This window comes from Drosophila innubila, chromosome X (genome assembly GCF_004354385.1).
Source record: "Drosophila innubila isolate TH190305 chromosome X, UK_Dinn_1.0, whole genome shotgun sequence".
NCBI lineage: Eukaryota > Metazoa > Arthropoda > Insecta > Diptera > Drosophilidae > Drosophila > Drosophila innubila.
In genome coordinates, this window is record NC_047626.1 from 5,494,077 (window position 1) to 5,509,508 (window position 15,432).

The 15,432-nt window shown below is 35.1% G+C and overlaps 4 protein-coding genes across 4 annotated transcripts; 3 read left to right on the forward strand and 1 right to left on the reverse strand.

The window, feature by feature from the left end:
* The first annotated feature begins 35 nt into the window (after window positions 1-35).
* LOC117794221 (nose resistant to fluoxetine protein 6-like) lies at window positions 36-5,446 on the forward strand. The gene is made up of 9 exons (XM_034634781.1): window positions 36-337; window positions 894-1,269; window positions 1,918-1,991; window positions 2,048-2,250; window positions 2,315-2,427; window positions 2,897-3,116; window positions 3,186-3,358; window positions 4,216-4,675; window positions 5,122-5,446. The coding sequence occupies exons 1-9, from the start codon at window positions 58-60 to the stop codon at window positions 5,347-5,349; spliced, it is 2,127 nt and encodes a 708-aa protein (XP_034490672.1). The 5' UTR covers window positions 36-57; the 3' UTR covers window positions 5,350-5,446.
* A 2,101-nt stretch (window positions 5,447-7,547) lies between these two features.
* LOC117794227 (general odorant-binding protein 19d) lies at window positions 7,548-8,289 on the forward strand. Its single transcript, XM_034634786.1, has 3 exons — window positions 7,548-7,797; window positions 7,867-8,003; window positions 8,060-8,289. The coding sequence occupies exons 1-3, from the start codon at window positions 7,570-7,572 to the stop codon at window positions 8,136-8,138; spliced, it is 444 nt and encodes a 147-aa protein (XP_034490677.1). The 5' UTR covers window positions 7,548-7,569; the 3' UTR covers window positions 8,139-8,289.
* Window positions 8,290-9,378: 1,089 nt separating this feature from the next.
* LOC117794225 (serine/threonine-protein phosphatase 4 catalytic subunit) lies at window positions 9,379-12,925 on the reverse strand. The gene is made up of 3 exons (XM_034634783.1): window positions 12,831-12,925; window positions 11,563-12,531; window positions 9,379-10,178 (listed from the first exon to the last, which is right to left on the reverse strand). Exons 2-3 carry the CDS (start codon window positions 12,354-12,356, stop codon window positions 10,049-10,051), a joined length of 924 nt encoding a protein of 307 aa, XP_034490674.1. The 5' UTR covers window positions 12,357-12,531; window positions 12,831-12,925; the 3' UTR covers window positions 9,379-10,048.
* Window positions 12,926-13,416: 491 nt separating this feature from the next.
* On the forward strand, window positions 13,417-15,286 carry LOC117787459 (mitochondrial fission process protein 1). Its single transcript, XM_034626000.1, has 3 exons — window positions 13,417-13,663; window positions 13,719-13,944; window positions 14,626-15,286. The coding sequence occupies exons 1-3, from the start codon at window positions 13,537-13,539 to the stop codon at window positions 14,786-14,788; spliced, it is 516 nt and encodes a 171-aa protein (XP_034481891.1). The 5' UTR covers window positions 13,417-13,536; the 3' UTR covers window positions 14,789-15,286.
* Window positions 15,287-15,432: the final 146 nt, after the last annotated feature.

Consider the following 15,432-nt stretch of genomic DNA (forward strand, 5'->3'; position numbering starts at 1 on the left):
AAAGCGACCGTTGTGTATAGTCAACAAAGTAGTTGAACGTAGCAGTAGCCAAGGAATATGGCTAAATTATATTTAACGCTATTGCTGTGTGCTTTTAGCCTGGTTAACGCCAGCAAAGAAGCACTGGAGACACATGGAGATTTTAACATCGAGAGTTACCAACGAATGGTGCAGTTGCGCCACCTGGCGGTCGAGTTCTTCGATTATTATGAGAACATCACAGCTACGGATTTAATAGTGCCTGGCAGAGCTCCCACTCAACAGGATATGCTTTGTCTGGCAGAAGTTGCTCAATTGAATCAGGGATTAAAGTCGGGCAGCATTTGGGCATTGAGAAGTAAGTAATATTCCCGTAAAATTTTAAACTGTACACTGAAAAAAAGAGCAACTTATTAAATGAAGAACATTCATCTTACATATATTGTTTTTAAAATAAGACTTTTTTCTTAAATTAAATTTAAACAATCACAATTCTTAGTTGAAGAATTAAAATCTTAAATATTTAGGAAACAATAAATATGTCATATTTTATTAAAAGACATAAATGGTCTCGTGGCGCTCTGGTTAGAGTCACCGCTTCAGATAAAAGGGCAGCAAGCACGGGTTCGAATCCCACTGGTTACAAAAAAAAAAACACAGTAAAATAGCATTTTTAAAATTTAGCATGCCAAAATGTTTATTAAAAAAAATTAATTATAAATTTAAAAATATTTCTTGACTTTAATTTTAGCAACATTTATTCTTATAATAAGAACTTAATCTTATTTTAAATGAAATGAGCCAAGATGTATTTTTTCTTACTTTAAGAATTTTATGCTCTCATCGCATTGAGACAAACATTTTTTCCATCAGTGTATATCTAATTGTGAATGTCTCTTTCTTACTCTACTCAGTGATTGACTCCTGGGGTCGACTGCCCGCGGGTCTGCTCTATGGCAATCTGAAGGATCTGGGCAACTTTGACGAGTGCATCAGAGTGAACCGAGAGGTTGCATCAACCGGACACACGCTCAGGGGCAAATACTGTCCGGCAAAGCTGATATCGGGCAAAATGTTGGGACCTGATATGCCGCTTGTCGGATTTCTGAGCATCCAGACTGCTGTCTGTTTTCCTGCTTCCTGCACTGGTCAACATATAGAAACATTGCTGCGTCAGCTGTTCCAGCAGCTTCTGAGCATTGAGATCAATTCGGAATTGCAGGTCATCAAAGAGGACAATTGTCAGACGGCGGAGACTGAACCATGGGATGGGGGGACCATATTCACAATGTGAGTTTAAATGGATCATAAATTTTGCATACTCTGTCTATATGTCTGTCCGTATAAACACCGAGATCTCAGAGATGGTAAGAGCTAGAAGCACCAAATTTGGAATGTAGACTCCTTATAACGTCAGGCACATCAAGATCAAATTTTGCCACGCCCACTCTGGGGAGCGTAATTAGAATGAGCCTACAACACCTCATATGTAGTCTTAGGACTAAATATAAGAGTTAATAACTTAAAATTTGGTATGTAGGTTCGTGGCTATCATTCGCATATCTAGTTTGTTTTTGTTTTTGGATCGGACCACTATATCATATAGCTGCCATAGAAACGATCGGTCATAAATCAAGTTTAAGTATCAAAAATTCCTTTGTTTTTTAAATATTCTTAGAAATTTAACAAAATATGCATTTTAGTTGATCTTATGCATCCTGACCAAATAGCTTAAATAGCTTATTAGTAAAATAATCACTAGAAACTTATCAATATATATATATCAAAATATTCCACAAGAGGACTCTCAACAAATTTTTTCAAATCAATAATATTCATCATAAACTAATTTCTTAAAGATTTGTATTTATTGTTGAACAAACTCTTAGAAACTTAATTTATAATTGTGTAATTATATCCTCATCTTTGTTATTATAGTGTCTTCCTTGGCATATTGGCTGGATTAGTGTTATTGAGCACACTCTATGATTACTTCTTCTGTGTGGATCAAAGTAAGTGAATAGTTCAGTTCAAGTGACATCCAATCTCTTATCTAATCTATTTGTAGAACGATTGCCTGCCATCGTGCAGATCTTTTCGGCAAGAGTCAATTCACGAGGTCTCTTTCGCGTGGTGGACAGCAAATCGAATCCGAATGTTATCGATTGTCTTCACGGGATTCGCTGCATGTCGCTTATCTGGGTTATTTACGGTCATGATTATATAGTATCTGCCATATCGCCCAATATTAATTTGGTCGACGTCATACCGGTAAGTAATTCACATGATTATCACTTGACTTGGATTAATCGCATAATTGCTCTCTATTCATCAGTGGTTTAAAACACCCTTTAGCATGTTCATTGTGCACGGTCTTTTCTCGGTGGATACTTTCTTCTTTCTGAGTGGTCTGCTCGTTGTTATGGTTGCTCTGCGTACCATGGAAAAGTAAGTTGATTGAAATAATATGCATTTTTCAGGAATTTAAACCTTATTCGAAAACGTAACCGGTATTAACCGATTGAAATTGGTAAGCGTATGTGAAACTCTTACCGAAAGAAAACAGTTTTATTGTACTGAAGCCGAAAATTCTAAATTATTCAAATCGAAATAACCGGTTGGTAACCGATTCGGTTCAAGAAAGCATTAAATTCAATTATATTAAGATGTGATCATCGTTTTTGATTTTAAATTTGAATAACAACTAAATTATTATTTTGATGAACCGAAATCAAACCGGTTATTTTGATACAGAAATTTAGAAAAAACCGGTAACCGCAACGAAACAAAAATGCAAAGATTTGGCGTAATCGATAACCGAAAAACATAACCGAAACCCTAACTGAAATTTTTACTCGTTTCGGTTTGATTTTAAGCTTTTTTTTAAGATTTCACTAAAATATTAAACAAATTGCAGAACCAAGGGAAAACTCAATGTGCCATTGATGTATCTGCATCGTTTCCTTCGCCTGACTCCTGTTCTGGCCTTGGGCATCCTTATCTACATAAAGATACTACCAATCTTGGGTAGTGGACCAGTATATAATACCTTTATCAATGCAAACACCGGACCTTGCGAGAAAAGTTGGTACTGGACATTGTTATATGTGCAGAACTATGTTGTGCCAATGGATATGGTAAGTGTCATTAGTTAAACAGTTTAACGATCAAGTGAAGATTAATCGTTATTAATATAATAATGACAGTGCCTGCCACATAGTTGGTATCTGGGCGTAGATATGCAGCTCTATGTCATCTCCCCCCTTTTACTGTTTGCACTCTACAAATGGGGCAAGAAGGCTGTGGCAGGAATTGTGGTGATAATGCTTCTTCTTGTTGCCTGTCTCTTTAGCATGATGATGGTCAGGGGATATTCCATGTAAGTAAATCGATAATGCAGCTATTATGATCGTATAACGATCCTCTATTAATGATCCTCCATTAATGATCCTCTATTAATAATCCTCTGTTTATTTATCCTCTTTTAATTATCCTCTATTAATGATCCTCTATTTTTGATCCTGTATTAATGATTCTCTATATTGATCCTCTATTAATGATCCTTTATTAATGATTCTATTAATAATCCTCTATTTAAGATCCTCTATTAATGATCCTCTATAACGATCCTCTATTAGTGATCCTCTATTAATGATCCTCTATTAATGATCCTCTATTAATTATCCTCTATTTATTTATCCTCTTATATTGATCCTCTATTAATGATCCTCTATTAATGATCCTTTATTGATGATCCTGTATTAATGATTCTCTGTTTATTTATCCTCTTCTAATAATCCTCTATTTATTTATCCTATTTTAATGATTCTCTATTAATGAGCCTCTATAATGATTCTCTATGATGATCCTCTATTAATGATCCTTTATTAATGATCTCGATTTATTTATCCTCTAATATTGATCCTCTATAATGATCCTCGATTAATGATCCTCTATTAATGATTCTTTATTAATGATCCTCTATTTATTTATCCTCTAATATTGATCCTCTGTTAATGATCCTTTATTAATGATATTTTATTGATGATCCTATTTTAATGATCCTCTATTTTTTATCCTCTATTAATAATTCTCCTCTATTTATTTATCCTCTAACATTGATCCTCTATTAATGATCCTCTATTAATGATCCTTTATTAATGATCCTCTATTAATGATCCTCTTTTAATGATCCCCTATTAATGATCCTCTAATAATCTATCCTCTATCATATAGGGAATTTATGATCGATTCCGATAAACTCTACTTTACAACTCATACGCGCGCTTCTCCCTGGATAATTGGTCTGCTCTTTGGATATTATCTGCATGTGAATCGTGGCAAATCTTTCAAGCTGAATCGTCTCACTGTCTGGCTGGGCTGGATCATCAGCCTGGGTTTGATCTTCACTTGTCTCTTTGCACTGTATCCTTATCAACAGAATGGATATGCTCTGCCCACTCTCAATGAGGCTTTCTATGTGACTCTCACACGCATTGCTTGGCCACTTGCTCTGGTGTGGATTGTGTTTGCCTGTAAATACGGCTATGGCGGTATGGCCAACAGTTTCCTCTCCTCTCCCATGTGGCAGCCGCTGTCGAAGCTCTCCTATTGTGCATATATTGTCCACTTGTTTGTGGAACAATTCAACGCCATCATTACACACACCAGCACATACTTTAGCGACTATCAAGTGGTAAGTGCAACACAACATTTAATCTTAATATATAAAACTCTTTGTCCTGACTTACTTACACACTGACTGAGTGATCATTGCACAGCTTAAACCGTAAGACTTAGGAGGTTGAAATTTTTACACAACGTAGCTGAGACGATTTGATCATGTATTAAGGTTTTTTAGAAAATTCGACCTGCAAGTCGATCAAATTTGGGGTCAAAGTTCTATTGAATTGCTTGGTTTGAAAAACCTTGCTGTTTTTTGAGCTATCTCAACCAAACTCACAGATTATGTCTTTTTACCATATGTTACACACTAACCAAATTTGGTCAAAATCGGATTACTATATCATATAGTTGCCATAGTAACAATCGGTTTCAAATTAACCTTTAGTATTAAAAACTTTTTTATTTCATACTAATATAATTAATTTGTTCACAAATATTTATTTACACTTTCTTTAGATGCTGCGCTTTTGGTCAGACTTTGGTTTCACCGTTCTGGCTGCATATTTCCTGTATATTTTGTTGGAGGCTCCCACTGGTGGCATACAGATGCTGTTGCTGCCAAGCGGTAGACCTAAACCACCGCAACCAGCTGCTCCTATTCAAATTGAGCCGAAAGAGAGAGCGAACGAGGAGAGCAATGAGCATGTGCCTCCTCTAGCGGAAAAGACGCCGGTGGATAGTTAGATTAAAGCGGTTTACAGCTGTAAATAACTCAATTGACTTAAGTTTTTAATATTTATTTATTTAGTATTTATTTAGAACTTTATTAAAAGTAATTTGTCAAATATCTCTGTATTTAATATTTATTTTAAATTCTATAAAAAGAAATTTGTCAAATATATTTTCTCTTTTTTGTAAAAGTAACGCTTTTTTTCTAATAACATAATGTGAAAGGACATAACATAACATAATGTTAATGGACATAACTAGCATAATGTTAATGGACATAACATAACATAATGTAAATGGACTAACATGAAATTTAACTTAAGAATTATTTATCCGAAATTCACCTTTTAGCCTCGTCTTTATTTTTGTATAAATGCAAATTGCCTTTAAATTATTAACATAATGTTATGGAAATAACTTAACAAATGACGAATCTAATTTGAAGAATTTTACTCATATCAAAAAGATAGTTTTTAATTGATGTGAATATTTCAAATAATGCTTAATTTGTATATAATTGTTCGTCTTGCTTTGAACTTTGATTGATGTGATGTCGTGTCATGTTGGCAGCCATATTTATTTAGTTGTTTTCGAGCAAGGCGGACATTGACCATTAAGGCACAGGGTGTGCATAGTTTCGAGTACAGGGTGCATTTCAAAGCACACATCCCAAAAGTATGCAATACTAAAATGCATAAAAATTAATTGCTTCTGCTTATTTATAAGTAACATGGTTAATTTTTATTTATTAATTATTATTTTGTTAATAGAATAGGGTATCTGCTAGTCCAGCACTGCGCGGCAGTATGTCAAGAGCAGTGAGAATATTTTAATTGTTGAACCACTTACATACATCAAGCAACTGTTGCTGTCCTTGTCACTCATCCATTTAATAAGCAATCAGAAATCTGAAATTTTTGATCGGTTTTCATTGTATTTGAAAGATTTGCATTTGCCAGCTTCTAATTAAGTAAACAATTACAAACAAACAAAGGGAATTAGTAAGTTAACTTTGGTCGAGTGTGCTCGACTATTGAGATACGCTGCGTTTCATTTTCTAAAAGAAATTAGACAAACAATACTCGGAATGCTTATTTTCGGTAACAAAAAATAAAAAACAAATTTGTTAGTTGAAAAAGTATGAATAACGTTAAGAGGAATAGTAGATTGAAATAACAAACTTAAAAATTTCTGAAAGTACGGATTATCAACAAAAAAAAAAAAAAAGGAGACGTATATATAATAATATATATATATATAATTTGAAAATAAAAAGTATGACTAACGTTAATTGTTATACAAATTTGAAGTTAAAAATTAAATAAATTTCTAAGTCAAGCATAATATATCTTTTTTTAATTTATTAAGACTTTTTTACTTTTCCACTGCTATTTTTGGTTAAGTTTTTGAAGTTTTTTCAAAAAGAAACCAGCAAATAACATAAGTTTATCAAACGATTTAGTTAGAATTTTTTTAATTGTTTAAGTGTCTATAAATTTGGCTTCACTTTGTTTAAAAATCCTGTTATAATACATCCATATATATAAAAACTCTTTGTCCTTATTATGCTTATGTGTGGACTCTGATATTCTTTACTTAATTTAGTTTCCCAATATCTGTACTCTAAATGTTTTTCTACCCTGTGGTTAATAAAATTGGCAAAAATAAAAGAGTATAATGTATTTTATGTTGTGTTTCTGATTCCTGCTTCCTTTTTTCCCATCTTTATTTTGGATTCTGTAATATTTTTTAATTTTAAAATTCTTAAGAAATATATTGAGAATTCTAGCATCTCAGAAATCTTTTCATTTGACTTAGCTGTTCCCGAATATATATATTTTATGGTGTCTGCCTCAACTACTTCGGCCTGTTACATACTTTTGCACCAGCTGCTTATACCCCGTGGTACAGGGTATGCTAAGCAGTTGATCGAGATTGTAGCAAGGGGGGCGTGGGAGAGAGGCGGGAGGACGGTGACTGGGGTAAACCGAGATTTCACACGTCGCCCAGTCAAGTTGATCTCCGGCGGATCTCGTCCAGATCGAGTGTCATGTGCTGCTCATGTAGTGCAACTGCCTCCCATGCAAATAATTGCAATTAATTGATGTTCCCGCCTCCCCCCATTTCTTCTTGATTCCCGCCAAGCATCAATAATCCCATAACTATATAACTATATAAATGCCAGTGATTTGAACAGTCCGCATCCAAGTAGAAATTGTTTGTCTCGCAATCAACATGTCGCGTTTAGTTTGTTTGGGATTACTGCTCCTGGTGGCTGTCGTTGCAGTCTCCACGGCACCACACGAGGATTTGAGCAAGGAGCATACCGCCGAGGTGGCCCAGGAGTGCAAAACGGAGACGGGCGCCACCGATGAGGATGTGGAGCATATGATGCACCATAAGCCAAGTGATTCCCATGAGGGCAAATGTCTGCGCGCCTGCATGATGAAGAAATTCGAGATTGTAAGTGAATCACTGATCTGCAAGGATCGGATTATTGTATGCTCCATTAAAAAATTCGCATATTTGTAGATGGATGACGACGGCAAACTGAACAAGGAACGTGCTCTGGAATTGGTTAAGATCATGAGCAAGGATGATGCTGCCAAGGAAGCTGCTGGCGCTGATGTTGTTGACAAATGCGAGAGTCTTGAGGTGCCCGAGGATTAGTAAGTATTCCAACTTGCCTATATGGTTTGATTTTTAACTTGTTATCCAACTTCAGCTGCGTTGCGGCCGCTGCTTATGAGACCTGCATTGTGGAGAACATGCATGAGCATGGTCTGTCCCTGGAGGAGCACTAAGGTCATGTTCCATGTCCCTTCCCGCACGACAAGCGCCACACAGGCTAAATGGATCCACATTTGTATCAACTTATTTTTTTTTTCTATATATTCTTTACACAACTACTAGTTCCTAAGCCTATCTAAATAAATCTGTATAAGCTGCATCTAATCTTGAAAAAGGGAAATCTAAGGAAGAAAACCATGAAGGGAGTAATCCAAGAGAAGTAGTTCCTATGCAGGATATTAATCATATAGTGTGTAATCCTAGAAGAAGTAGTACTATGAATTTAAACACAACGAACGATAGTCAATTTAATATATTATTTTTATTATTAAAAATACAAGTTTGACATTCGGCTATGTTGTGTATAAAGAATATTGAACTTTCTGGCAATATGCCGAATTCCAAACTTTGTCATTTATTTTTATTAATTTACATATTAAATTGAATATTGTTTGTCACAAAATTGAATATCAGAAATTTTGGGGCATGGAAAGACTTTCGTCACTAGACTTTTACCTCTTAGAGGTTTTTTTTTAGCAAAGATATTTAGTGTTTTAATCATATCCAAAAGATAGTTTTTATTAAATCTGAATATATAAAATAAAGCTCAATTTGTTAAGTATATAAACCAGGAGGGGATTATTCCTGAAGATGATAAACCAAGGAAAAGAAAATTTAAGAAGAAACTAAGCAAAGACGAGGAGAAAATTATACGAAAAATGGGTTTCAGCAAGGGGCAAATACAATAAGGGATTTCCCAAAAAGGGGTTCATTTAAGAAGGTAAACCAAGAAAAAGATAATTCAAGAAGAAGTTTGCCCAAAGACAAGCTTAATCCAAGATAATGGTAATCCAAGCGACACAAGAATAACACATTTACATTATATTGCTTACAAATTCTATTTTTAAATATCTGTATAAATACATATATGCATATAGATACATATATATATTTCAATGTGTGTGTGTGTGTGTGTGTGTGAAGTGAGGATGTATGTGTTTGTGTTTACATAATGTTAGAATTTCAGCTTATTTACTAAGAATTATTATTACAATGCATTTTTATATTCAGCTCGATATTTTTCGACATTTCTGGAACTTCAGGATCTTGGGCTCCAAACGTAGAGAGTAGTACTACAGCTGAAACAGACTAAAAAGACTATATCTATAACTATTTCTATATTTATATATATATATGTATATGCATATCAATACTTAAAGACTACATGTGTTTTAGAGTTTTCTTCTTTTTTTATTTTGGGCTTTACAACTAATGGCCGCACTTCCGAACTTCCCGCGACTTGTAGATCTAATAGGTAATCCGGCTAGTTAATAATGTGTCGCCAGCTATATAAAGACAAACGCACAGACATGACAAAAATCAAATTAAAAAAAATAATAATAAATGAAATGAAATGGAAAAAATAAAGTGAGACAAGTTACAAATAAAGAATAAAAGCGCAAGAAAAAAATTATAATAATCAAGATAGAACAAAGAACACACAGAAATTACTAAGTCTTAATTATACGCTTAAACATAGGGTATTGATAATCGAGGGCCAGGTGTTTTGGAGAATGCGCTAAATTGCAGGGTATTTCAGTTGTGGTTAAAGGACCGAAAGGATGGAAAGGAATAGGGCTAAGGAATTTTGATAGATTGTGTGTCACACTCTGGCCTTGTGTTAATTTTCATTAAATTTGTATATAATTGATTAATTTCTTTTGCTTGAGGCAGGCAGGCAGTTATCAATGTTATCAATTTTTGCAGAGCTCCGAGTGTCGTCATCAATCACGAATCAATCAAATCCATTTGGAGCAGCTGTTTGTTTGTCTTGTTTCCATTGCATATTGCGTATTGTTTTTATTTTGCTCGTTTCTTACTGCTTTGTTTTCTTTTTTTTTTTTTTGGGATGTTAATTTTAATTTTAAAGAAAATAATCAGCCTGCGGCTTTTTCGATGGTATGCCGCGACTCTCCTGTGGTGCGGCCTCAAAGATGACAAAGTCGCGATGCAGGTACTCATTCAGTTCCAAAATTGCTGCCACATTGCCGCAACTAGTCAAAAGATAGAGGTAATGATTAGAACAACAGAAGAAAGAGATGATCTACGGCATGCCGAAGATTTGATACCCTTGCAGACAACTGTATTTACAATTTAACTATATTTGGTCAGCGTAGACTACAGAAAATACAATATCTATACGACTGATTGAGGTATTGAAAAAAAACATACTAAAGATTAAGTTTCGACTGATCGTTCCCAAGAAAGTAATACGAAATAATTGTCCGATTTCAATCAAATTTGTTCAGCATGCAAAAGACTATAACACAGACACAATCTGTAAGGTTGGTTAAGATATCTCAAGAAACAACAAAGTTTCTCATACTAAAGATTGATTTTAAACCGATGGTTCCTATGGCAGCTATATGATATAGTGAACCGATTTGAACTAAACTGTGTTAGGACGTAAAAGAATATTTTACACATACAATATATCAGATTTGTTAAGATATCCCAAGAAATAACGAAGTTTTTCATACTGAAGAGTAATTTTCGACTGATTGTACGTATGTGAGCTATATGATATAGTGAACCGATTTGAACAAAATTTGGTCAGGATGTGAAAGACAATATTAGATACACATTCTGAAAGATTTGTTGCGATATCTTAAAAAACAACAAAGTATTTTATACCAAAGGTTGATTCACAACCAATGGATCCTATCTAAGCTATATGATATAGTTGTCTAATATCCAAAAATTTTGGTCTCGGTGATTAAGACGGTTCCAAACACACAATCTGTGAGATTGGCTAAAATATATCAAGAAACAATAGAGTTTTTAAAAATTTAAGTTTTCAACACAATCGATCCGTCCGTTTTCGACCTACAGTATGTCAATTAATTGTTTTTATAACTAAAAAAAAGTGTAAATATGTCCTATGGTTCTCGTTAAATATTGCTTCATCTTTGAAATAGTTCTACGAACCATAAGCAGCTTTAATAATACAATAAAAATACGAAAAACCGTCAAGAAAAGTCCATTTTTTTTTTTTATTAAAAGAAGGAGCTGCACCTAGTTTCATGAATATATCTTTAAAGCTGAGGGAAAAATGCTTAAATCGACTAATCGTTTAAAACAAGAATATATCGGCGCATTTCCGTAAAAGTATCGTATGTTAAATATTACAGAAGGTATTTGCTAAGTTTTCTTTTCAACTTTTACAGAATATTTGGGGTTTTTTTAACTTTTACAGAATATTTAGGGTTTTTAAAAAAAAAAAAGTCACGTAAGATAATTAAGATACATAATGGAGTTTGCCCTGACTATTCTAAATGTGTAACACATTTGATTTTAAAAGTGTAATAATATAATACCCGTCTGCAATGGGTATAGGATGATTATTAGGTGAGTAATTCAATTGAGAATATCGCTTACCGATAGCAATAGTTGGGCGCTGACCAAACAGTTAGAACCGTCTCATTGAAGTGCCATTTGAAGCCTTCCATGACCAGCTGATGGGCGCGACAGATCATATCAATGTCGTTGGTGCGATTGAATTGTGATACAACATCGGAGCCAAATAGATAGCCAGCGCCACGTGGTGATACACCCCAGCCGGTTTGATCCTCCGGATCACTCCACAGCAGATCACACATGGGACCATCATGTGGCACTTCCTGTTTGCGATCAATGCTACGAATCTGATCCAAATACTGTATTGAGGGCGACAAACCGCCGTGCACACAAAAGATCTTGCCATCAATGATGGCCGATAAGCTAAGGTAATCAAAGATTTCGGTGCAATAACGCCAGACAGCTGTGGAGCCATATTTGCGCAGGCATTCATCATAGAAGCCATACACTTGGGTGATCTGGCGAGATTCATGATTGCCGCGTATCAGTGTGATGCGATCCGGATAGCGCACCTTGAGCGCCAACAGGAGCAGGAATGTCTCAACACTATAATAGCCACGATCCACAAAATCGCCCATGAAGAGATAATTCTTTTCGGGCACATCGCCGCCCACCTTGAACAGCTCCTTCAAATCATAGAACTGTCCATGAATGTCACCGCAAACGGTTACCGGAGAATCCACACGTTGCACATTCCCCTCCTCCACGAGAATTTCGCGCGCTTTGGCGCACAAGGCTTTCACTTCATTCTCTTTGATGATTTCACAGCGTTTCAGCTGCTCAATCTGACGATCCAGGTCGCTGTAGTCTGACATGGTGTAAACACACAACCGTTTCACCCGGTTGGATCGTCAACAGTGTGTGGGGGGGAGGGAGAGAGAGACCAAGAGCGTGAGCGTAAGAGAGTGCGGGAAAGGAGCGTCGTTCACTCTCACTTAGCCAAAAAACCAAATAAACACACACCAATCAAAGTGCACGTCTTTAACGCAACTGCAAATAATAAACAGAAATGTAAATAAATAAATCAAATGTATGCACAATTCAATGTATGCGGCATTTAATAAGTTTTTACAAGTTGTTTGTGTTTTTTGCATCATCTGCATGTATGTGTGTGTCAATGTAATTGTGTCTGTTTCGCTCTATGCATGTGTGTGTGTGTTGTGTGCGCGTTTGTATGTTTGTGTGGCTTGTGGGTGGCCTTTTGCCGCGCGCGCAGCGCTTGCAACAAATTGTGCGCCTTCTATTAAGCTCTGCTAGCTCGCAACATTAACTACAATTGATATACTCACAGATTTCTTCAATTAATTGTAAGAATTTAAAGAATATTTTTATTTTAAAAAGCAGCACTCGCACGCACGCTCACTATAAAAAAAAAATTAACTATATGATATGCTAAGGTTGCCACCTAGCTAAATTTTACGATCTGGCAAGTCGTAGCATTTTTTGTAAAATGTCATACAAATAGGTACTGGGAAAATACCTTTTTTTTTATGTTTTTCTTAGAAAAATTAAGCTTTTTAAGCTATATTTTTTGCCGAGTTATAATTAGAGTTCTGTCGACTTTTTTTATATACTTAATATTAAATTTGTTATTTCTTTCCCAAGGCGTGATAAGCATCAAAACTTCATGAAAATATTAACCTTTATTTTATCTAGTTTCGAAATTTAAATGCTTATCAAATGATTAAGTTATTGCAAGGTTATTGCATTTTGCAATTTAAATTACCTAAAATTTAAATTGAGCGTTATCGTTTCTGTTGCGATGCAGCGCTATGGCGATTTTACGATAACATGTGGTGGCAAAACGATAGACGTTATCGAAGCTGTAGATATCGATGTCAAATGTTGTGGCGCTGCCAGACTGACAAGTGACGACATAGTACGGCGCTGCCAGACTGTCGCAACGACATAATATACAAAGGCTGCCGCTTTTAAATATCTTTTAATTGAACTAAGTAATGTTATTACGCAACTCAGTTAAATTATTAACTAGCCATGGATGAATCACAAGCACCAGTTGCAGCAAACGCACCAGCTCAGCTGCAGGCGGATAGACCTGGTCGCAGGCCAATTCAGCACATCAATGTAGACATTTATCGGGACACTTTCCTACGCTATATGGGTAAGGATGCGGGCACAGCATCTTTCGTTCATATATCACCACTTTTATTTTGCAGGCTATAGCAACGAGGTGGGTGAGGCTTTTCGACCGCTGGTGCCCAAGGCAATTGTAGCCGCATCCTATGGCATGGCCATTGGTTATGTCTGCACAGATACATTTGATAAATCCCTGCGTGAACAGATGTCAGGCGCATCCAGACGTGATGTGCTTATTGCAGCCGGTGATGTGTTCAGTTGGCAAATGCTGGCATCGGTCATTATACCCGGCTTAGTCATCAATCGGTAGGGCAAACTTGTTATATCCGTTATATTCGTCCATATGTTTTACATACTTAGTCAACAATAACAGACAGACCAAGATGTATTTAGAATTAGGTGACTTGTTCAACACTGTTGCCCTCTTTTGAGTAATCTTTTTGACAGTTCGAAAGCAAACTTTGTGTTTGCTATCTCGTTCTAGCTCCTCTCTCAGGTCTTGGTCGTACATGGCAGTGAGAACAGCTCTGAGAACAGAACTGAGAACAGATTTATAAAACTCACTAAATCGGAATACGTCCCCTTATATATGTCCGTTTGTATAGATCCATGTGTCTCAGAGACTAAAAGAGATAGGTTCATAAATTAAATTCATAAACTGCAAATTAAGTGGAAAGATGCACTTTATCTCCACCAACTTCAAAACATTTTTGAAAAAAATTCAACACATTCACGGTATTCACCAAAGAATTGTTTTCTGATAAATATTCCCTTTTATTAAATCTTTTTTTTTTTGCTAATCATACCACAAAATCGGTTAAATAAAACGATATTTATGGCGGTTTTAAATGTTTAAGCTAATCTTAAATGCATGCAGTTATTTAAAAGATTAGAATTTAAGATACATTTAACAAACGTATATTTAAATGTAATTTTAGAGTCGAAAACAAACAGATATTAATAGGTTTCCTTGATTTTTACCAACAGCATCACCGCTGGCAGCAAAATGTTGCTGCGCCGATCGCCAACGATTTTGCTAAAGACACTGCCCACGGTTATTGGACTGGCGAGCATTCCACTGATTGTGCATCCCATTGATGGTCTCGTTGACCGCTTCATGGACGCCACATTCCGTAAAATGGTTCGGTAATAAGACGCCCAGCAATCTGAAGATTCTCGTGGATGTGGATGGTTTCCCATGGTGCTAGTTTCTGTAGTGTATTCCCTGTTAAAAGCTTAATTGGCAAAGCATTCCAAACAGCTAAAAAAAAAACACTAGGTTACAGCCAGATTATAACCTTAACCAATACTTCTATTTTTGATACATATGCAGGGAAAAAAACAACCGAAAATTTGTTTTTAGTTTTTAAAAAGTGTAGCTTTTTACTTAAATTTTATTTAAAGGTGAGCCTATATTTGTCATCATTACTCGAGATATCCATTACCATTTTAACCTTCAGAAAATGTTGTTTATCAAAATTGTTTGATTTTATGTGATTTTATGCCCTATACATATGTATCATAAAAAGTAGTTTTGTTTAATGTAACATATAAAAGGCAAATTTTGTTGACTTTTTTAATTACATACCAGAATTATTGACGATATTTATGAAGCTTTACAACTATTAAATTTATTGCATTACAAAAATAACTGCATTTTTATTTGCATTAAATTCGAAACCAAGATTCGGAGGGAAAAAATTATTATTTAAAGACTGGTTTAGTAAAAATCTATTTTACTTAATGGATATAACAAAAATCAAAAATAACCATTATTTGAAATTAAAAAAAAAA